General features: G+C 47.0%; 1 protein-coding gene across 2 annotated transcripts in view; it reads left to right on the top strand.

Moving 5' to 3' along the window:
• The window catches only part of ABTB2 (ankyrin repeat and BTB domain containing 2), a 153524-nt gene that overhangs the window by 118917 nt on the left and 10712 nt on the right, over positions 1-23895 (top strand). For both annotated transcript variants that reach the window (XM_074586392.1, XM_074586390.1), the window contains 6 exons: positions 10293-10445; positions 16099-16264; positions 19061-19150; positions 19619-19720; positions 21762-21858; positions 23524-23659. In XM_074586392.1, the coding sequence (XP_074442493.1) occupies positions 10293-10445; positions 16099-16264; positions 19061-19150; positions 19619-19720; positions 21762-21858; positions 23524-23659 (744 nt within the window). The remainder of the gene's footprint in view (positions 1-10292; positions 10446-16098; positions 16265-19060; positions 19151-19618; positions 19721-21761; positions 21859-23523; positions 23660-23895) is intronic.

Genomic DNA, 23895 nt, shown 5'->3' with positions numbered 1-23895 from the left:
ATTTTGTGTTTGAAAATTTCTCTTTTGAGATATTACTTAGGTTTTGGCTTGTGCTGTAAGGTACGTGGGAAACGTTTCCTTATTTATTGTGAAAACCCTTTGCTTTGCTGAGGACCGTCTTTGTTTAGCTGAACAAACTTTTGCAGTTATAATTAATTAAACAGTTTTCAGGGTTCCAGAACTGCACAAAAATATTTATCTTTCTGGCTCTTTGTTCACACAGTTGTAGCTCGGGAGCTTCAGGCAGTTTTCGTAAGCGCGGCAACGCTCTGCCTTCGGGATTTTACAACTGGGCCCTGAAAATTAGTTCTGTGATTGAACCTGGCAGATTGGTTTTGGCTTGAGAATCAGCGTATGTTTTTAACATATGCATGTTGGCAAATCAGACTGAAATCGTAACTAAGAGGCCTGTTATCTCGATCCTACTAGTGCTTTTGGGAATTAAGTATAATGGGCAAAAAAATGATGGAGGAGGAGTCGCAGCACCGGATAATGAAGAACCGCACTGACCCCAGATAAATCTGCTTGCAGATAGCAATGTTTTCTTAAGTTTGCTGGAATGAACCACAGGAGTTACCTCTCGGTTTTTCTGCCCACAGGATCAAGGCTAATCCAAGAGCAGCCGGCAGCCCGTCCTGGCTCTCTGCCCGTGTTTTTCTCTGCCTATCACACAGCATGCTGTTACAGGCTCATTTCTTTAATGCGCGTAGTTTGTATTCGTGTCCTGCTCCAAAATCATAGATCATAGACGGGTTTGAGTTGGAAGGGACCTTAAAGGCCACCCAGTGCCACCCCCTGCCCTGGGCAGGGACACCTCCCACCAGCCCAGGTTGCTCCAAGCCCCATCCAACCTGGCCTTGAACCCCTCCAGGGATGGGGCAGCCACAGCTTCTCTGGGCAACCTGGGCCAGGGGCTCACCGCCCTCACAGCCAAGAATTTCTTCCAAAATGTACCAGCGTTGTCCTTTCCAGCAGAAATTGTCACACGTGGTGAGGTTTCCTCGGTCAGTCTCCTTGGGGTGGGTCCTGGGTGCCTCCATGTGTCAGACTGGTTCAGGGGGCAGCAAGACACGCCAGCCATTTCTGGTCCTCCCGCAAAGTCTCCTGCGCCCTTTGCACTGACCAACCCAGGAAATCCACAAGAATGGCCTTTCTCTTGTCTTATTTTTCTCTTAGGCAATTATGCTAATTAAAAAAAAAGGGAAAAAAAAGAAAAAAAATAGTATTATTTGAAACAAGAACACAAAAGGACTTTTTAAGATTTTCTGTGGGAGTTGATTTTGAAGTTTGAGGCAGTTTGTGACCTGCCATGTAATTCAGCACAGGCGCATTTGGGCTTTTAGAAACTGAAACTGTAAAAGCCAAAATGACAGGCAGCGGTGGCCGAGGGACATGCCAGAAGCCAAGTGTCCTTCTGTGGGTCTGGGCAGGCCAGTGAGGTGCATTCCCACCTCACCTGCCCAGCAGCCACAAGCACTGCATCCTTCAAAGTAGCTCCTGTGGAAGACCTGGGCCATGGTTAGACCTCGTCTAGAAAGTGTTTTGTGTACAAAATGGCAGGCTTGCAAACCAGGGTAGTCACCTGTTGATAAGAGCTGGGAAAGGCGTAACAGATCTGATGCAAATCATAGAATCGTTTTGGTTGGAAGTGACCTTTAAGATCATCAAGTCCAACCATTCCTCCAACACTGCCAAAACCACCACTAACCCATGTCCCGCAGCACCACAGCTATGCGTCTTTTAAATACCTCCAGGGATGGTGACTCCACCACTTCCCTGGGCAGCCTGTTCCAATGCTTGATAACCCTTGCTGGGAAGAAATTTTTCCTAATATCCATCCTAAACCTCCCCTGGAGCAACTTGAGGCCATTTCCTCTTGTCCTGTCTCTTGTAACTTGGGAGTAGAGACCAACCCCCACTTCTCTACCCCCTCCTTTCAGGGGGCTGTAGAGAGCGAGAAGGTCTCCCCTCAGCCTCCTCTTCTCCAGGCTGAACACCCCCAGCTCCCTCAGCCGCTCCTCACAAGACTCCTGCTCCAGACCCCTCACCAGCTCCTCTGCCCTTCTCTAGACACGCTCCAGCCCCTCAATGTCTGTCTCGTAGTGAGAGACACAAAGGGGCCCAGAACTGGACGTAGTAGGCAGAGACATTGCTCTGTGGTGGGAAGAGCCTGAGTCTCAGTGACGATACGAGGATACAGCTGGTCAGAGACAGGATTTGAGACAGGTCCTTTGGAGGAGACCTGTAGGGTTGACCTCTGCAAGTCTGGTGGTACAAGCTGATGGGCACAGGTCACTGGCAAGAGGTGTTTTCTGTATCTGAGTCAGCAAGTCACTCCTCGTGGCTGCATCTGGTCTTGCAAGTGACTTAAACATCCAGCTGCCTGTTAATTGAGGTCAGGAGGTTAGGTCCGGAGTCACGCCAGAACAGTTCATCTCCCGGATTGTTTGCAGTAGTTTTCAGCTGATGGGGAGTTTTAGAGGGTTGAGGAGCACGATCGGTGGTTTCCCTTCCTCGGCGTTCCCTCTGTTGAGGTGGGTGCTGGCGGTGCCCGTCAGGGATCAAACAGCTCTCCCTGCGCCGGGGGGAGGCAGATGGAAGTCACTCGCATCCTTGACCGCGTAGCTATGGCCATATTGTTGTAGTTAAAACTATCGTGTATATCTATCTGACTCTTATCATCAACTATACACAATTTAAGTTGGTTTTAATTATTTTCTGTCTGTCTGGAAACCAAGAGCTCCTTCTGCCACAGCATACAGATGTTACAAATATGTTTTTCTAATGAGACACATGGCACATTCCAGAGCAGCACAACTACTTGTTTTCAGCCTGAAAATGGAATCTTTTCCTTGTTGTTAAAAAAAAGTTTGTAAAATGTGATTATAATAAATAAACCACAGACTCGAGGATCTTTTTTAAGCTTCACAGTGAGTTCCTAATGATTACTTCATGGGTTTTTTTTTTAGTGACCTTGGATTTAGTTTTTACTTTGATTTGCAGTTCAAGTGAAGTAAAAGCTGTCTGATGCCGCACCTTATTTCTCAGTGCGGTTTGCAGGCAAGGGTGGAAAAGGTGGTGTTTCTGTCTGTGGTTACTAGGATTGCCACGAAAGATCAGAGCTGCCAGTTCTAGATTTAAACTGTTCTTGTACCATTTTGTATTCTATAAGCAGAGGAAACTGTGAAGGCAGATTTAGTGGAGAAAGAATCCCAATAAATATAATATTATCCACATGTTGTTCGTTCTGTTAGTGTCTGACTGAAGGATAACTCTCTAAACTCTGGAAGTTCGTGTCATGGCACATCCGAGCCAAGACCTTAGTAACTTGATAATGACCCACTAAAATTTGAGAACTCTTATCTTCTGAGATGTGAGCCAGTCACTGTTTCAAGGGAATTCAGAAGAAAACTTTCTTCTTGGGCCAGTTGGCTGTGGTTAAATTTCTTCTTCCTTTTCTGTGAAGATCTGGGACTTTTCTGCTTTGAAAGACATGGTGTTTGTTGAGATGATCCTTGAATCAGATCCAGCCTGGTGATTCCTATCTTTTCTCTGTGAATTCGGCAGGCTTTTGCAAATTCAGTAAAATATTTTGAATCTGAAAGGAATGGCTCCTGACTTAAGCTGGTTGTGTTTTGAAGCAAAGATTTTGTGTTTTTCCTAAATCATCGTTTCAGTTGTTATTTTATTCACGTATAATTACATACTCAGAGATTTATTTATTTATTTTTCGCTGCAGCTTGGAAGGGGTTTAGCGTTTGAGAATCCAAACGGTAAATACGCCACTGTTTTCCGCATGGCCATGACACGGTTTAGGTTTTGGGTACTCCGTCTTGCCTACGAGTCTTTTCCCTTCTCCACTTACTGAGCCTTCACTCTGTTCTCTTTTTGACTCTGTTGCCATCCTTGGGGTTTTTCCATCTTGGTGCAAAGTTTAAACAACGCATCTTCTCCTAGGCACCCTCCTATGTGAGTATTCACCATTTCGTTGCGGATTAGTCTTATTCCCACTGGTCTTCCCCTGTGTAGTTCTGCTCCTTGCCACATGGGTCTCCCGGGACCCCTGACGAGGAGCGTTGAAAAGCTCTGAAGAAGCCTGTGTGGCTTCCTCAGGGAGAGTGACTACCAGATGGCTATCTCTGCTAGTCGCATTACTCCCTTCTCTGTGTGCACACGCGCAATGTGACTTTTAAGCTTATTCCTTTAAAAAAAAAAAAAAACAACAAACCAAAGCGAACAGCTGAGGCTGAGTTGTAGCTTTTTATTGCTGTTCTTAACTCCGTGTTAGTGACTTTGAGCTCTGTCATTTTAGGGTAAAATGGGACAGAACCAAAGAGTTTGGTTCCAGCATTAAACCCAAACATCAGCTCGCTGCACTGAAAGCCTTTCTTCTTTTTGCAGTCCCTTGCAAAAACACACAACGATCTTTAAAGATGTGGGATTCTCCTCCCTATCCTTTCAGTAAATCAAATATGGGGAGTTATCCTGGCCTATTCTACTCTGACCACAAGCATTCTGATATTTACAGGTGTTTTGTGATGCTAAACTTTACATGCATTTAACACGTTAGCAGATGAAGGGAAGAGAAAGCTTGTTCAGTCCAACCATTGAGAAGAAAGTGGGAGAGGCTGGAGACTGTCCCTTGATGAGTGTCTCAGGACCAGCTCAGGCTGCCAAGAGGGAGACAGATGTTGCCATTCTCAGCTGCTTCCATTAGGACAGTATTTTCTTTCTGGCTTTAGAAGGAGGAGGTTCTTGTTTAGAAGAACAAGGTTTTTCTTTCTTGATGTTGCTGTCACTGTTGGCTCCCTCTTTGTTTTGCTGTCGCAAAACGGGAGGTGACCAAAAATAGCGCAGGAGGAGAAGAGAAGTGGCTGCAGGGAAAATGTCTCCTCCTCCCTTTTCTCCTCCTTTCTCCAGCAATCTTGTCACTGCGAGGGAGGAATTTGATACCATGGCTGTTTCTTCTGGGAAGACCTACTGTTTCCATGGGAGATAGCAGGTCTTCCTCACCTCTGGAAGTCAAGCACCAAGTGAATTGTCCTAGTATTGAATGCAGAGGAGGGATGACAATTTTTCTAACTCCTCTGGAGCTCTTTCCTTTTTGCATACAATTAATTTCCTTCCGCCAAAAACGTCTTGGCCCCAGGGCTCTTAAAAATGCTCAGAAGAGCCCACTTTGGGGACTAGTTTCTTTGTGATGCACGAGTTAACACTGAAAGCCTGTGATCCCACAGCACATCCTTGAGGACTGAGCACATGATCTCCACGTGCTGGTGATGTCCTAGGCCGTTCTAATCAAATGAGTGGAGAACATTTTCCAGGAAAAAGTTACAACTTCCTATAAATTCTCTGCCAAGTGCTGCTGCCTCCATCCTTCTCGGCTATGTCTAAAAAAACCCAACATGTTTTAGTTCAAATGAGGGGAAAAAGCCCACAACAGAGTCCATTCTTTCTCAGAGCACATCTCGCCCAGCTCCAGCCTGATCCCCTTGGGAACGGAGTGGTTGTGTAATTCTAAATGGAGAAAATTTCAAAGAACCTATGGATAAAATATTGACGGCACATGACCGTCATAGACATTACTGCCATTCTTTACAAGGAGTACAGTAGATGGGCAGTGTCCGTGTTACTTTCCACTGCTGTGTACTTCCCCACTTTACATGTGGAATCGCTTGAAGACAACTTCATGGCAAGAAACTAAACAAAGCAATGGTGGCATCCTTCTTCATGGACACCAGAGATTGTGTCTCCCTAGTGAACTCCTGTGGCGAGTATGACGGTTTCCCAGGGCTGGATCACATCATCTGCAGAATTTAATGAGCTGCCAAATGCTTCTGAATGTCAGAAAGTCCAATGAAAAATGCGCGGTACAGAACATGGCGCAGACAGAAATGCAGAGACAGAAATCAATTCTTTAGCTTGCAGCATCTCCCAGTTAATTTTCCATGAAGGTTTCTCCCCTTCCCCTCCTCCGGTGTTTTGCAGACTGTGAAATGATCAGTGTTCCCTGGAGGCAGATAGACACCCAGGTTAAGGGCCACAGGGGTGATAATTGCATTTATTGTCTGGAAAACAAATAATTGCATTTATTTTCTTAGTGCAATGCAACCCAGCATTGGCATTTCATTCAGTTGAACCGAATCTCTTTCTTTTCGCTCAGATCATGCGGTAATACCGCTTATCTGATGTAGTGTCGGTGAGCAAAGTAACACAGAGCTGTTCCTGCAAGCGTGGCCGTGTGGAAGTAGTCGGGTACAAGAGGATTGTGCGTGTGTCGGGGGAGAGCTAGTAATTTTCAAGAGAAATAAAGCTTCTACAGCAAAATAGAAATTGAAGTCATTATTGTCACTCCTGATAGAATACTGGTTTATCCAGCTTGCCCAGTGATGCGAGTGGTGGGGTTGGGACAGCTGAGGATGGCAGTAAGAGGAAAACATCCTTCTTGACGCTTCTTTTTGCGAGCCGAAGTCTGCTCTCCTTTGGGCACAGGGTAAGTAGGCAGTCTGTTGAGCTGTGGGTTTTCAAGCCTTTGGAAAAAATCTGTTGAGACTAAAGAAATAAACAAACAAAAGAAATCTTTCTGCTTCCCATTGCCTCCCAAACCAGGTTTTCCACATTCAAGGTCTGTTTGGGCGTGCAAGCCATTTATAACCCTGGCACATGTGAATTTTTAACAGAATGGAAATTTCTTCACTATGCCTGTTATTTCTGGTGCAGTCTCCATGGTATTTGCTGTTGGCTGACCACAGCCTCTTGCTGCCCGGTGCCCTGTGTAACAGTCACCAAGGTTTGGCTCGTTACCTGGTAAGACAATCAGGACTGTGCTGGATTGACGTGGCTTTCTGTCCAGCAGCGTTGCCACCGTGAAAGCACCAGAGAAGCTGTGACATGGCCTAAATAGCTTATCTACCGTAAAAGGTGGTAGATATGAACACTTGTAAGATGAGTTTTCTAATTGCTCCTGATGTGTTCACTGCATCTGATTTTGAGTGTATAATTCTGGTGCTTTAACCTACCTAGCCTACCGCTCTGTCCTCACCACCTCTCAGGAGCTTTGAATCCTATACTGGAGGTTCTGCTGAGTAATTAGAAAATCTAGATAATGAATTTAGGCTCCTCCCTTAAATGCCTGAATTTAAAGGGTGTAAATGTCTCTTTTGTAGGCCAGATAAGGGTTGAAGTTCTCTAGAACAGACTGTTGAAAGGCATCTCCCAAATGCCTGGTGTGATTGCTGCCCTTCCCTTAGGGGAGTCAGTCATAGAATGAATCACAGGAGGGTTTGGGTTGGAAAGGACCTTAAAGCCCACCCAATGCCACCCCCTGCCCTGGGCAGGGACACCTCCCACCAGCCCAGGTTGCTCCAAGCCCCATCCAACCTGGCCTTGAACCCCTCCAGGGATGGGGCAGCCACAGCTTCTCTGGGCAACCTGGGCCAGGGGCTCACCCCCCTCACAGCAAACAATTTCTCCCTCTGATCTCATCCAAATCTCCCCTCTTTCAGTAGAAAACCCTTCCCCCTCGTCCCATGGCTCCCCTCCCTGATCCAGAGTCCCTCCCCAGCTTTCCTGGAGCCCCTTGAGGGTCTGGAAGGGACTGGAAGGTCTCCGCGGAGCCTTCTCTTCCCCAGGCTGAACCCCCCCAGCTCTCTCAGCCTGTCCTCCCAGCAGAGGGGCTCCAGCCCTCCCAGCATCTCCGGGGCCTCCTCTGGCCCTGCTCTGACAGGTCTGCGTCCTTCTTACCTTATGTCAAATCCGAATTGGCTGTGCTGGAGGGATTCATCCCATTCCATGGGTCTGGGACAAGTTAGAAAGCCTGAATGGCTTGAGGGATTCAACCTGGAATTCCAGAAAAAGTCTTTCAACTAATGAGCTACTGGGTGATTTTCAACGTATCAGCCCTGATATTTTGATTGTTTAACTTAGAAGTACACTGGTAAAAGCCGTAAGTAGATGTTTGGTTAAAACCAGCCTTGCATTGGCAATCCAGGATTGATCAGATGCTTAAAATTACCTCTGATTCTGTAGACGCTGCTTTGCTGCTTAGAAGAAGAGAAGGAGCAGAGGGAAAAATAGAGCACTTCTTTGTAAAGAGATAATGGCAGCGTTTTAGAGCGCACCTTGCAACTGGCAAAATGGAAACAGATGGCACATATTTTAGAGAGTGGAGTTATTCCACCCTGAAGGATGTTCAAAGTCATACAAAGGGAGTTCTGCTGGGAAATCCCGTTATTGATTAACGGTTTCTAATGGGATTGGTGCTGCTTACTCTTACCGCACTCGCACATATACGTGCACCGCTTTGAAAATGCTTTTCATGGGTTCAGCTCCTTTCGTAAATGCCAAAATCATTTTATATTTTCTGGTATGTATCTTTTTTTTTCTCTGAACTTTGTAAAGGAATTGATACCTTCTCCCCTCGGTTATTTTCTTTTCATTGCTTAAATGAAAATGGCTTTTTTCCCAGCGTTAATAAATTTGTTACTGGAAATGGGAAAGGTGTTTTCAATTACAGCTGGCGCTTCTGAGCCTTCCACCAGGGTGGCAGGTATCCTTGGGGAAAAAAATCAAGCAAATAATTGATCAGTCTGGCTGTATATTGAGAGGATGGATGAGATATGTGGTGTATGAGAGTGTTATAGTACCCATATGTTAATGCGTAATCTCAGTATTGTGTTCATTCCTATTGCAGGAGTAAAGGGGGGGGCCTCTTCATAAGCTAGTCCAAAATGTCTGCTGTTGCTATTGTTATTACCTTATTTATATTCCTTTATTGCCTTGCAACCCTTCGTAGCGAGTAAAACCTCACCGTGTTGGATGTTCTGTAAAAATTAGGAACAGGTAGATTGCTTTTCCACAAATTGCTTCTGATTTAAGTAACGGTGTACGTTAATTCTTGCACGGAGATGTCTCTGTGTTAGTTGTTATCTTTTTGATTCTGCTTATTCCTCCTTAGCAAAACAGTTCAGATTAAAACACAGCTGCATCGGTTCTGCTGCGGTCTAGAGGGTCGCTTGTGCAAGAATGAAGGCCTGAGCTCTGCACGTGAGAAATGTAGGATGTGAAAAGCCATCGGAGAGGGATGGTGTAATGTAAAGATCAGTGGAGACAGTATTGAATTAGCCTGGTTTAATTGAAGTTTCAAACAGTCAAGAATATTTTCAGTGTTACTAAGGGAGCTGTGGAACAGTCTGTATATATGGATTATTTAGAAGAAAAGGCTCAATTATGATATAAACTGCACCCCTGAGACGAAGAGCCGTTCGGATCCAAAGCATTGGCCGCTTAAGCTAGGGAGGGCCTGACCTAGAGCTAATAATAGTAGAGTCATAGAATCACAGGATGGTTTGGGTTGGAAGGACTTTAAAGCCCACCCAATGCCACCCCCTGCCCTGGGCAGGGACACCTCCCACCAGCCCAGGTTGCTCCAAGCCCCATCCAACCTGGCCTTGAACCCCTCCAGGGATGGGGCAGCCACAGCTTCTCTGGGCAACCTGGGCCGGGGGCTCACCACCCTCACAGCAAACAATTTCTCCCTCAGATCTCATCCAAATCTCCCCTCTTTCAGTGGAAAACCCTTCCCCCTCGTCCCACGGCTCCTCTCCCTGATCCAGAGTCCCTCCACAGCTTTCCTGGAGCCCCTTGAGGGACTGGAAGGGGCTGGAAGGTCTCCCCGGAGCCTTCTCTTCTCCAGGCTGAACCCCCCCAGCTCTCTCAGCCTGTCCTCCCAGCAGAGGGGCTCCAGCCCTCCCAGCATCTCCGGGGCCTCCTCTGGCCCCGCTCCAACAGCTCCGTGTCCTTCTGCTGTTGGTGTCCCAGCGCTGGAGGCAGCACTGCAGGGGGGTCTCCCAGAGCGGAGCAGAGGGGCAGAATCCCCCCCTCGCCCTGCTGCCCACGCTGCTGGGGATGCAGCCCAGGCTGCGGGGGGTTTCTGGGCTGGGAGCGCCCATCCCTGGCTCAGACCTACATAGTAGAAGGTCACTTACATTCAGTCTGGCCCTATTTCCCACAGGGTAGAATGTATTGCACGGAAGCAGCATGTCCCGGCATGACCCCGTTTTGGGTAAGAATCAGTTCAGATAACTAAGGCTGAGCAGTTCCAGTTCCTTCCACCTGCTGTGACCTGCCAGCCTTGCCGAGCACAGGGACGGAGTTTGCCTCTGCAGGGGGGTTTTATCTGTGCCAGCCCCCCACAAGCACGCCCACAAAGTGACGAAATGTGCTTTTGCATTGCCGTACAAGACAGCGGGCCAGCCTTAACTGTGGTGGATTTTTTTCCCTTGTTTGCACAGACCCTTCATGCTTCTTCCGCCGCTGATGGAGTGGATGCGAGTGGCGATCACCTACGCTGAGCACCGGCGCAGTCTAACTGTGGACAGTGACGATATCAGGCAGACAGCCAGACTGCTCTTACCCGGACTGGATTGCGAGCCCCGGCAGCTAAAGTACGTGAACTAAGCTTTATAAGCAGCTAAAGCAGTCGTAACTTCTCACAATATTCTTCTTACTACATTTCACAGAAGCCAGATCTCAAAATACTATACAGGCGGTACGTGTTTAACCTTGTAGTATTCCAAGAGATGAAGAAGTGTTTGGGCAAACACTGCAGCTGGGGTAGAAAAATTTTTGTCTTGCCAAAAGTTCTGTAGGAGGAATGAGACCGAGAAGGATTGAGATACAAGTACCTGGGGTTTTTTTATGCCTCAGTCTTAATTACAAGATTATTCTTTGCTTTTTGAGATACCTTGATGAAAAGTATCAGTGCCTTTTAAAATCTTCCCCTCACGTATATATTGAACGGGGATTTATAATTAGCTTGGTTCATTAGCACATCATAGGCATTTTATTCGGGTTTGTAGACCTTTAAGTTGCTGTCATTAGCACTGGTTTTGATATCGGGGTCACGTCTTGAAGTTTAGTACAAGATAAATTCTTCAGTGAATTTTATCCCCCATATACCTTTGGGTTAAATGAGTGGGCGGAACATGTTATTAATAATAAATAATACTTTTATCATGCTCTTAAGTGATGAAATGATCACCTGAAAAGATAAAAATATACCTTTAGTCTTAGAATTCTTTTTCACGAACAATAAAAGCAACAAGAGGCTTTTAATCGGGAGTTTTGGATCTGGTTTTGTTGCTTTTTACCTTTTCCTTCTGCAGCCCAAAAGGCTCTTGCTTTTTTGCTACATCTCTTACTCCCTGTTTGTGAACCGAAGGGTAGTGATTATTACCCACAAAACATGACGCGAAGCTTAATTAGTTGGCGAGTTTGGTGGTGCAATTAGATGAGTGAATGTTTTGCCAGCTGCAGCCGACTCCTGGTCTTGTTCGGAGCTCTGGGCTCCTGCCGCTCCCGCGAGCCGGGGTACCTGCCCGAGTGCTTCCTAAAAGTGGAGTTAACCAGGTGATCCTCAGCAGTTACTTAAATTCCTCGGCTTCACGCTGGCAGGGAGCAGTGGAACTTGGCGTCCACAAAGCAGGAGTTGTACGTTTATTCCAGGAAGGCTTTTCTTCTCCCTTTTCTCTGCCAGTCTACGTGTGCTCTGGGTCAACTAAAGCAGGCGCTGCTCTGGCTTGCGCGTGGATGGTGGGTGCTAGTGTAGGCGACCTAATATGGGCTAAACTCATTTTACGTTTGTGCCTAATGCTTGTCAAAATCTTTTAAATTCTTTGATGAACCGTACTGCAGAAGACCAACCTAATCACAAATACTTCCAGTCAGTTTCGTGGTTTTTCTTTCAGTCTCTCCTTTAGAAAGACTTTTGATTTCAAAACCGAATCCAAACTTCCATTTCAAAGGCATCCAGCTCCATCTCTGCACTGGTTTTTCATGCACATTCACATACAAAGTACAGGTAGTCCCGTCCTTTGTAGATCATATTCCTTAAAAAACCAACCAAAAGAGGGCAGGGATTTTGGTGTTTGATTTTGCTGCTGCTCTGAGCTACAAGGAAACACTTAGAGACAGCCTTTGTGAAAATGGGCTTCATCTCACTCATTTCAAACTGAAGGCGTAACGATACAGGTATGAATTGAAGGTCTCGACAGAAACCCAGGGAGTCCAAAATAATGTAGGCAATAAATAAAAACGAGAAGCAGGTCTAAAGGGCCTGAGCCACACTATGTGGGATCCTCGGGCACAAGATAATTGAGCTGCTGGGTTGTTAAGGGTTAGTAGGACTGGCCTGGGGAAGGAGTATGGTAGAGGGTTCTGTCCAGTTTGTTGTTATGACAGGAAGAATGGCAATTCTGTAAGGAAACTGAGATCCTTTCACACCTTTTGCCCCACCAGACAGTTCCTCCCTAGGGACGTATGCAGCGTGCATTCCCTGCAGGTGCATCAACCTCTGCTTTGAAGCAACGCACGTCATCTTTGTAGGAGAGGTCCAAAATCAAAGTTAAGCTTGATCAGGTCTTTGTTCTGAACTGTCTCGCCTGAGTTTTATTTTCAGAGGTCTAAGGATGTCCTGTGATGTGTGGTATGAGAGAAAGAGCATTCATTGTCTTTTTGCTGCATGAAAGATTTAAACTAACAGAAAAAGAAACAGGAGGAGAGAGCAGTGCCTTGTTTCCAGTGTCCATTATATCATCCTTTGAAGCTGCTGTTTGTATCTAGCCATTACAGCACGTTTAGGGGGAAAGGAAATCTTGGAATCATAGAACCATAGAGTTGGCAGGGCCCTCTGGAGATCATCCCCTCCAACCCCCTGCCAGAGCAGGGTCACCCAGAGCAGGTGGCACAGGAACGCCTCCGGGCGGGTTTGAATGTCTCCAGAGACGGAGACTCCCCCACCTCTCTGGGCAGCCTGTGCCAGGGCTCTGCCACCCTCACAGGAAAGAAGTTCCTCTGAAGCCAGATTCCCCCCTGGTTTGCTGTGGGACTACAGGCAAATCGCGACTGGCTTTTCCTCATGATGCACAGGGTAAAAGTCATCTAATGATAGTTCCTTGCAGCGGTGATGCATCAGGTAGGGTATGTTGAAATCCCTGAAAGAGAAGTTGCGCAGAAGAACAACATATAATTAGTATAACCTGAAATTCAGACCTAATATCTGTTCTTTGACACCGACTGCTTGGGCAGTACAGTCCTCCACAACAACTGGTTTTGTCTTAGCGGATGAAGCCTTCCGATAGGATGCTCTCAGTTTACGTCTGCCAGACAATTTATAAATATCTTCAGTACTCACCTGTTGCTGGTTAAATGACAATATCAGGGGGAAACGCTAAGTTGCAGAGAACTGTGTTGCTTTTCCACCTACTTAAATATAAATGTTGGGATTTTAAGTTATTATCACACACTGCTTTTTTTATTATTATTTTTGATTCACTGCAGGCCAAATTTAAATCGTTCACTACCAGTAGTTATACTTCTAGTAGTCGTTACTGCTTATGAAACCCAAAGAGCGCGCCAGGCTCCTGCTCCCTCTTCAAGCTGTCCTGTCCCAAATGAGGACCTCAGCCCTGTCCTGGGGCTCTGCCCTCCCCCGTGTCTCTCAGGCCACCTTCGGTTCTTCAGTCTCTCCTGGGGCTCAGCTGGGCCTGCGTGGGAGCAGCTCTCCGGGCAAGTGCAGGAGCACGGGCTTTGCTCTACGAAGCGTGCCAGAGTTTGCGGCTCTTCTCCACAGGGTAACAACTCACACATGGAAAACCTGCTGCGGTTACAGCTGCTGCACAGCAGTTGTGCATACGTGGGCTCTCCCCCCACCCCGGCTCTCGTAGGATGCTCGAACTTTTATCACACTCTGAAAGAAAAAGCTCCTTTGCATCTATGGCAGAAGAGGGTGCTGTCAAGCTCCTGCTACAGAGTCAGCGTGGGCTGAGCCTGCAGGTCCCCCAGGAGTAAAGCTCCCAAATTAGAACTTCAAATTCTGGCCTCCTGGCAGCTCTGCACCAAGACCTACAGTCCGCCTTCTCGCTGGGTCTCCCTGACTGCTCCATGCAACTGGTTTGTTTTGCTCTTGGCTCTGCAGAGCTCGTCAGTGACCTGTCCCCCCACCACCCTTGCTCCACCAGCGCCTGTAAACACCACTGGTGGGGACCATGCCCGTTAGCAACACAGAAACAGTGTGCAAAGACAGGTACCATCCCTTCAAAAACTTTTGTTTTCTGAGGTTCGCTGGATTTCAAGTGATGTCATTTCAGGTTTTTTTGCATAGGGTTCTTCTTCTCCTTATTAGTATACAAAGACATTGCATCATGGTGACCCTGCTCTGGCAGGGGAGTTGGACTAGATGATCTCCGGAGATGTCTTCCAGCCCCTATCGTTCTGTGATTTTCTAGATAACGTTGTAGCATCATGGTACTGTACCAGTTACCTCAGTAGAACAAGGTTATTAATTGACTATCCTAGCTCCAGGACTTACGTCTAGTCTCTTACCTCACTGTCCTCTCTGTAGTGTGTGTGTCCCCATCTAGTATCTGGGTGCTTCAGAGATCTTCTCATCAAATAGTTGTACTCAGCTGCCTCGGGGACACATTTCGTTTGTAGATGTACCTCCAAAGAGCTAAGGGTTCTGAGACCATCACTTTGGTTCCCTGCAGATTGTTCCCCGAATCGTACCCTGCCGTAGTTCCTTTCTGAAAGCAGCTGCGGCGAGATACAGGTTTCCCCTCTACAGTGTGACCGGTCACCAGGCTGGGTGGGGGGGGATCTTTGTCAACTCAGCATATTGCTCATAGCATCTGCTCACCATTTGTCATCCACCATCAATGCAAGTTGAGAAGCATTAAAAAACGACAAGCTGAATTGAAACGTGAATAAGATTCATCTTGAATGTTGTACGCGAAGTGATGTAGTGGTGTACTTACCCGCCAGGCCGTACAGAGTTTCCAGAAGAGGTTAACCTTGGTGAAAGAATCTCATTTTTCAAAGGAACTTGGCAGGCTGGTATCTCGCTCACTGAGGGTTTGCACAAGAGCCTGTGCTGAAAACCAGACAAGTGGTAGAGAGGGCATTTGCCCCGAAATAACATCAAAGGGCTGACCGTATCGGTGCCCAGCTCAGATAGGAAACTCCTCCGATTTGGCAATGCTTCTTCAGTGAAGGAGATGCACTTCCAGCTTTGGAATTCAGAAGCCTCTGAGCAGATAACCAGAGGATTTACAGTAATCCCTGGGCTCCTTCCAGATGAGATAAAGGTCGTTTGATAGTCATCTAAAGGATAAGGATTTCATAGAGCCTCACAGATACATTAACACACTTCCTTTTATTGAGGCGTCGGAAAAGAGTTGAGAATGTTTCACTATCTAAATTTGATGTCTTTTTTTTTTTTTTTTTAATTTTGATTTTCTTTTCCAGAAAAGAATAAGGATCATTATCTTCTTTCAGAAATGGCTTTTATTTCAAAATAACAGCTATTCTGGTAGACAGACAGCATAATTGTTTCAACCTAGACCTACACTGGTATTTTATTAGATACACTTTCTCTCCACCTCTTTCTCCTCCGTGCAATCTGTTTTTCTCTATGTTTGATAGACTGTCCTATAACAAGCAGGAAACTACAAATATGACATCCAAAATATATACAGCTAATTATTGAAAGCAACTGGCTTTTGGTGGTGTTTTTTTTTGTGAGAAGCGGATCTAAGGAGACTTGGTCGCTGGAGGTTTGCAGCCTGTGACACCGCTCCCACGGCAATAACCCCGGCTGCTCGGTGCCTGTTCTGGTACGGGCGTATCCCGGCATCCCCTTCCCTTTTGCTGGGTAAGATGTGGCAGAAGCGGTCCCTGGTCCAGGGCTACCCAGGGAGTTGAGGGACTGGGTGGTAACTACCACTCTTGAGCAGGAATAAGGATTTCTTCCTGCCTTTCCCTGGGAGAAGGGCACTGATGAGGTTTCTCTACTTGGAAACCGTTTTTTAATTTTTTTTTTTTTTTTGCAGTGTTTACATGACCTTACTGTCTTTCTCTAAAAACTACAACTTCTATCTCCAGTGTGAGTGAGGTTAGCCAGATTTTTCAGAAATGATTAAGCAGTGGGGAAGGTGTTCGATAGGTAAAATCACGAAAATTCATGAGCCCGATTTCTAAGGAGATGGGGCTAAAAAAAAAACCAGGAAACAAAAAATCCAGAAATTATGTTGTTCTTCACAGACCTGAATGCTGCTTTAGTTCCTTCCGGAGACTGGATGCTAAGGCTGCTACTGAAAAATTCCAGCAGGATCTGGGTTTCCGAATGCTAAACTGTGGAAGGACAGATCTGATCAACCAAGCAATCGATGCACTGGGACCTGACGGGGTTAACACCATGGATGATCAGGTAAGCTGCTGTATAACCACACACGCAAAAACAAATTGCATCTTCCTTTCCGTGTGGCGAATCAATAGACGAGGTCCGTAAATGTTAGTTTGCCTCTCCAGGGCCTTTCTAATTCTAGCTTCTGTTTTAGTCTGAAAATGTATCCCTTAAAAAACAAAAAAAATACACCTCTGGGTCAAAGCCTCGAGTGAATTGTTTCTTTATCAGCCGGAATGTAGGTCTGTTCCTTGGACGGCTGGTGTCGGACACTGATGGAAGACAGGTCAGCGCGCGGCTGCAAAGGGAAAGTCTGATGTTGGCTTAATGCTAAGACAATGTCAGAACAAAGCGGCTTTTTGCCAGTGACACTCTCTTCTGGTTCAACGGCCCAAATGCAGACTGGGTCAGCGAGGAGCGACCAAAAGGTGTTGCTGTCTGATGGCTTTCAGGCGCAAAGTGAGTTACATGTTCTCAGCACGGTCTGGCATAGAAGAAACAGCCCCAACAACCCCAGTGGCACCGGTATCAGTCAGTGTTAGCGTTGTTGAAAGTCCATCATGCTCCTGTGTCTATTTTTTTTTCATTTTTACCGGTTCCCTGCTCAGCAACATTGAACCATAAGGATTCGGTAGTCTGGGGAATCTTCAGCTGCTTCTGCTGGTGCTGTCAGTCCTATCAAGTAACGGCAGTCTGTTCTCTGGGGCATCATTCAGTGCATTGAATTAGCTTTTAATTTAAAAAAAAAAAAACCAACAAAACTCCTCTAAATAAACACTCATTATAGCTGTCACAGCAATGAGAACGAGCTGTCGCGTCTCGGAAACAATGGGATATTTATCAGTAGGAAGGGTTTACGTTCAAGTAGAGCGGTTTTCTCATAGACAGTATTTCACCGCAGTAGCATTTCAAACCAAATTCTGAAACACGGTACTTTCCACCGTCCTGCAATTTTAAAGGAAGTGTGAATGTGCACACAAATACGAGCGGAGACTGCGCCTGCACAAGCGTCTGTCTAGGTATGGAGTTGCCTTATTTACATACCCAGTACCAGGAGCTTTGTGGTCCCAGAGCTGGGGTATCACAGCATAAGTCCCCTTGACATTGACTTTATTAAAGTGACAAAGGCGGCAGATTTATATTACAAGGATCTGCCACTTACTTCCTGTGTTGATTTTTTTTTTTCATAGGATTTTGCAGTTCTTGTTTATGTAGCCCTGAGGCCTTTTGTTCTCTCAAAGCAGATGATTTTGCGTTGTGAACTTTGCTGTCCTAACACCAAAGACGCTGGTGCCAAGACCGGCACTTCTCGCTGCGCGATGGTTTTTACCTCTCTTCTTCAGCCAGACAGCAAACTGGGAGCTCTTTGCCTTTTTTATGCATAAAGACCCCGCGTTCTGCAGGCAACTCGTTGGGAAGTTTGAGGAGCTTCTGCTGTCACTTATTTATGGTCTCATTGTCATCCTGTTGATGTCACCCTCCAGCCAGTCCCGCTGTGAACAGAGGGATTGCAGCGTGCTGGCGGCTCTGTCGTCTTTGCAGAATGCTGCTCCCACGTCTCCAGGCGGTGTTTTGGCAGAGGAGGGCAAGCCAGGCTCCCTCTGGAGATGTTGCTGCTCTGGAATTCTCCGCTTTAGTGGTTCTGCAGCAACTCGTCATCTCTGCAGCTGAGCAAGTGTCCTCCACTGCGCTCCCAGTCACAGGCGAAGTTACATCCAGACTCCAGCAGTGAGTCTGCCAGAGCTGGAGTATGCACACTGAGGAACAAGCAGGGAATGCCAAACTCATACCAAAAATAAAATAATAATAATAATAATAGGTAAGGTAAGCCAGTACAAAGCTGCTAGTTTTAGAAGCCTGATGGTGGCAGTAAATACGGACTTGTCCCTGCAGACCCGAGTTCTGAATTCTCAGTTCAGTTTATTTATCTATAATGAGTTGATCCTCCCAAGCCCCCCAAAAGCCAAACCCATCCATCCCCCCCACCACCCGAAACATCTTTGCAAATGTCACTGCCTCAGAGGCAGGAAGATGTGAATTGTGGCTGGTTTGAAAGGACGCCTTTGCAGGTACAAGGTCAGCGCTCCTCAGTGTGAGACGTAATTCTGGTTTATGATACGCGTCCGTCTCTAAAGATGAAGCTGTATTATTACACAATGAGCAAGGAGATGCCGCCTGTGAAAAATTCAAACATTCACAATAATTAAGGAGTGGGGGGGAAGCCATAGGACGTGAGCAGGAAGGGATTTTAGTAGGCCGTTTCCTTTCTGTCCTTGGCTACTTCTGGGGTGGACTCCGTAAGTATGGCTCATTTCTCTCATAATTCATCTCTGAGCCGTCACGGTTTGCTGGCTAAGTAGAGAGAGCGAGATTTATGGGATTGAAATGCTGAAATATTGTGGCAAATAGGATTTTAGCAGTGGGGATGAGTTGCCAAATAAATTCATCTTGTGTATTTTTGTGTTGTTTTCCGCTTTTGGTTCATCTGGCTACAAATGATCCAAGAAATGGTATTTCTTTTTTGGCAGCCTTGGGAAAGCTCAAGAATTGTGGACGATACACAGCTGGGATTTTCAGTGATCCCTTTTGTATTCTCGCAGTCTTGTCCCCTGATGTTTGATCCACGTCGCTTTCTGATATTAACACGTTGTGTGCCCACTCTGCAGGGAAACCAAAGTTGTTTTGAACATACATGTACACACATGCGTGCCTGCACACACACGCTCTTCTGTACGTTAAGGTTCAAACTCACTGTGTCCGTGCAGCTTCACTGTTGATAGGTATAGAAAGATAACTTTATTTTCTTCCTTCTTCCTGAAGGGTATGACCCCACTAATGTACGCCTGCGCTGCTGGAGATGAAGCCATGGTCCAAATGCTTATAGATGCTGGAGCAAATTTAGATATACCAGTGAGTAACAGAGGACCCTCTCTCCGTAATTATTCATCTGTAAACTAACAAGAGCATTATGAAATCTCTCCTAGCAACTGGAGGCTTCATTTCTGGAAGCTTCTGAGCAAGCCACTTCTTTCAGAAATCATTGCTTCAGGGATTTGGGAGGGGGAAGAAAACCTGCAAAACCTCTCGGAGCACTCAGTGGCTCCAATTATGATTGGCATTGGCAAGTCTAATTGGCATGGCGGGGGTAAAGGGGCCTCCAGCCTGAAAGAGCTGCCACTAGGAGAAACCAATAAGCCCATTAAAAAGGCCCAGGGGACGGGACAGAGTGACTAGCGCTGGCGGTGCGCTCTAAATGGCGTAAGTTACCGTTCCCTGGGGTTGTCACTTACAAAGGAAAAAGCCAGTTATGTACAAGTGTGAAGACGCCGGCAGACAGATACTGCAATGGTTAATGACTACCTGGTTCCTCTCCCCCAGGTCCCCAGCACCTCTCCACGGTACCCTTCAGTCCACCCCGACAGCCGACACTGGACCGCTCTTACCTTCGCTGTCTTACATGGGCACATCTCTGTTGTTCAGGTAAGCGGAGAAAATGCCCCGTTGGGGAATCTTTACAGGAGAGACGGAGGGAGCGGAGAGCAGCCCCCTCGCTGTCAGCCTTCCTGAGCACGAGTCCCTCACGGGCTCCAGGTGCCGTTTGGTGGAAGCCTTCTAAAAACCAGCGTGTTTTGAAAAGGAGGAGAACTCAACCGATGCTTTTCTTGCGGAACTGTGAATTGCTGACATAATTCCTAGCAAGGCCTTGATAACAAAACACATATGTTTCCTTATTTTTCTTTGGTTTCAGTATTGGTCCATGGCTTACCACATCCAGAACGATGCTGCGCGATCGTTTCTTTGGTATTAGAGAAACTAGTGCTTCGTGTGGAGTGGTTACAGGCAGACTGCTTGATCAGGATGCTCTCTGACATTAGACGTTAATTGGTTTCTACATTTACATGTGTAAAAATTAAGCGTATGCTGATTTCTGCTCTAATGGCAGCAAATCATCTGTAACTTCCTTTATAATCCTTGAGAATTGCATGAACGAGACTTCAGGTGTCATGGGAGTTGAGCCTCTCGCATCCTCCCTGCTCCCTTTTTTTGGGAATTAACGCAGAACTGGGTAGAGTCCCGGAAACTGGACCTGAACTTCAAGAGGAATTCAGAACTGATCACAGCAGATAGTCAATTGCCGGTGAATTTAATTACCCTTCTGCTCAAAGGGAGAAAAAAAAAAAAGGTGTAAGCAAATGGAGGCTGCACACACTCATTTTTTGTTTGTGTACGTTTGTAAATAATTACAGAGATTAGATCCCACCTGGCAAATTGCCAGGGCAGCCTTTGCTATTACAAAGGTTGGTCAGCCTTAATTTACGTGGGAGATAAGAGCGTGATTCTCCCAGGAGAATGCAGCCAAGGATATCAAAGCTCCTGTTGGACTGTGTTATCCCCCACGTTCATTTCTTTTATTTTGGTTAGAACTTCTGAAGTTTTCATACATTTTTTTTCATTTGGCAACTATTATTTTAAAAGGGTGGATGTCAGCTTTTGCTGAAATGGGTGTATAAACTCGCCTTTCCAGCCAAGGTCCACCGTGCAATCCTTGCGTGGAAGAGCTGGCATCCCAAGGGAGAAACAAACCAGCCGAGGACCCAGCAGGTCGTGCTCTGCGAGAAGTTTTATATATAAAAATGTGAATGTTTATGTACTTCGTGCCAAGGTCAGCGCTAATTGGGGACGGCTGAAAGTGTTAAATTGCGAGAGTGTTCTAGGACAGCACCAGCTGGGCTCCTGCGCCCAGTGGAGGAACCTCTGCTGGTGATGGGGCAGGGCTCGTCCTCGCTGCCATGGGAGAGGGGTGGCACCCGTCGCTCTGCGCCCGCGAGCGCTGCTCTGGGTGCCCTGATGCTGCCTGCCAGCCAGCCCTGCCCATAAAAGTTCCCTATCATCTTGGGAGGGGGGTAATTTCCCTTGCGAGCAGCTCGGGGCGTGCCGTGAAAGCAGGTTCTGCGTGTGGCAAACGCCTGCGGCTGCCGGGGCCTCCTTGCGCAGCTCCATAGGGCTGAGAGACCGAATCGTGTTTGGCCTCCAGGGCTAATTCCCTGGAGGAACCTTGTTTCCTGCTCACAGCGTGAAACTAAGTAAGATGGACTTCCTGCGCTGAAGAGAAGCTCTGACTGCAGAGCTCTTTGGAGTTGGGAAATTACAATTGCAAAACCATCTTCGTAAAGGAGATTTTAAAAAAGGAAAAAAAAAAAAAAGTAGGCGATGTTCTCCAAGCTGCCAGCTGAGCACCTTCCCAGCACAAACTCACTACTGAAAGCACAGTAAAGCAAAAGAAAATAAGAAAACTCTAAAGTGACATTCATGTGGAGACTTTAGCCCTAGGCTGAGGGAGGAAACGCATGAGAAATTTGCCTCGTAATAGGTATTTTGCTTTAACCTTTGAGATGGTCCCTTTGTGTGCGTGCACTCTCCACTACGAGTCTACGGGTTTTCCTTTCTAACACACAGCCCCTTCTGTTCCGTCCTGAATGGCTCTTTTCTCAACTCCTTGTCTTTCACGTGTCTGTTGCAGCTGCTCTTGGACGCTGGTGCCCACGTAGAGGGCTCTGCAGTTAACAGCGGAGAGGACAACTACGCTGAGACTCCACTCCAGCTGGCTTCAGCCGCAGGTGAGCTCGGTGCAGCCTCAGCACACTCCGTCTCTTGCTACCACCGAACAACCACAACAAATTCACGCCTGGGTCCCACGTCTCTAAAATGCCTTAGGAGTCACTTTGCACTGAGTTCTAAGGGACTGTAAAGATACCAAATGACCAGCACAGTGAGCGGGCTACTCTGCATTTTTTTTAATTTCTTGTGAGACCCCCCTGCAGTGCTGCCTCCAGCCCTGCAGCACCAACATCAGAAGAACGCGGAGCTGTTGGAGTGGGGCCAGAGGAGGCCCCGGAGATGCTGGGAGGGCTGGAGCCCCTCTGCTGGGAGGACAGGCTGAGAGAGCTGGGGGGGTTCAGCCTGGAGAAGAGAAGGCTCCGGGGAGACATGAAAGAGCCTTCCAGTATCTGAAGGGGGCCTACAAGAAAGCTGGAGGTGGACTTTTTACAAGGGCATGTAGTGATAGGACGAGGGGGATGGCTTCAAACCAGAAGAGGGGAGACTTAGATGAGATCTGAGGAAGAAATTCTTGGCTGTGAGGGTGGTGAGCCCCTGGCCCAGGTTGCCCAGAGAAGCTGTGGCTGCCCCATCCCTGGAGGGGTTCAAGGCCAGGTTGGACGGGGCTTGGAGCAGCCTGGGCTGGTGGGAGGTGTCCCTGCCCAGGGCAGGGGGTGGCACTGGGTGAGCTTTAAGGTCCTTCCAACCCAAACCATCCTGTGATTCTATGACTCTACTATTATTAGCTCTAGGTCAGGCCCTCCCTAGCTCAAGGGGCCAATGCTTTGGATCAGAACGACGGGCGCCAAAGGAGTCTCTGCATTTGCAGCTAGTCCCAACGCTCACCTCCTGCCAGCGGCCTCCAGCGCAACGGTGACTGAAACAGCTCCTTTGCGCAGGGCACTGTCGAGAAACATAAACCAGCTACTGTCTAGTCTAGGCGCGTCTTGGATCTAAATAACTTCCAGATGCAGAAATTAACAAGTTTAAATTCAGCCTGGGGAAAAATAACTGCTATATAAAGAAATTTGTTTTATTAATTTAGTAAATACAGGTAAAATTCTGCAATTCTTCTGCCTAACTGTGAGGAGAAGAGTTTAGCGTTCTGTGAACAAGTCTGTGCTAGCCTAAAAGTACCTGTTGTTTTTCAACGCTTTTCATCTCTAACGCTTTTTACTTTTTTTCTCCTTTATTTCGTTGTGCTTCATTTTTGTGCTTTTATGAAGATGAGTCTCTGTCTTGCCCCGGGCCAAGCTTTATTGAAGGGATAAAGAAACGGTCCCCTCCCTTCCCAGTGACGGCCCCTCACGGTGCTGGCTCTGCTGCCCCCCCCCCCCGTGCTACATCTAGTGCGAGTGGTGGCAAGGAGGCCTGGCTGAACGTGGGCTGCTCCCATAGACTGCTCTGCTTAAACTGGTGGCGTACATCTCCGCTGGTGTGCATTGAGAGCGCCAGACCAGTTTAATTCTCTTTCATTCTACCTCTAGATGCTAGTTGGGTAATTTAAGTGCTTTGTGACTCAGTTTCTCTCTCTGAGATGTTACAAAGTCTAACGTGTGCCTGCAGGACCTTATTTGGTAGCACAAATGTTGCTGGTACGGTGTCTGTTACCAATCCTGTGTTATATGCTTTCAAAGAGGTAATGGACATGGAATCATGGTTGTTTCTGTCAATTTTTTTCCTAGGGAACTACGAGTTGGTCAGCTTATTGCTAAGTAGGGGTGCTGATCCGCTCCTCAGCATGTTGGAAGTCAATGGTATGTCCTCATCCCTCCATGAAGATATGAACTGCTTCAGTCACTCAGCTGCACATGGGCACAGGTACAGCGCCGTTCGTGTTCTGAACAGGGTATTTTTCCTAAGGAATTCCCGTGTGACTTCTTACACCCAAAGCGCCGGGGCTGCAGTTCAGAAGATCTTCAGGCTCTCCTGATAGCAACCATTTTTCAAACTCTCCTGATAGCAACCATTTCTAGTGCAGCGCAGTTTCTCAGACGCTTTGGACGTAGGTATTGCCTTTTGAGCGTTTTGGGGAGCTGAAGGATTCTTTGCACTGG

Source organism: Larus michahellis, chromosome 4, assembly GCF_964199755.1.
Source record: "Larus michahellis chromosome 4, bLarMic1.1, whole genome shotgun sequence".
Lineage (NCBI taxonomy): Eukaryota > Metazoa > Chordata > Aves > Charadriiformes > Laridae > Larus > Larus michahellis.
The sequence above is the reverse complement of the archived record's forward strand: the minus strand, read 5'-3'. Positions and strand labels throughout refer to the sequence as shown.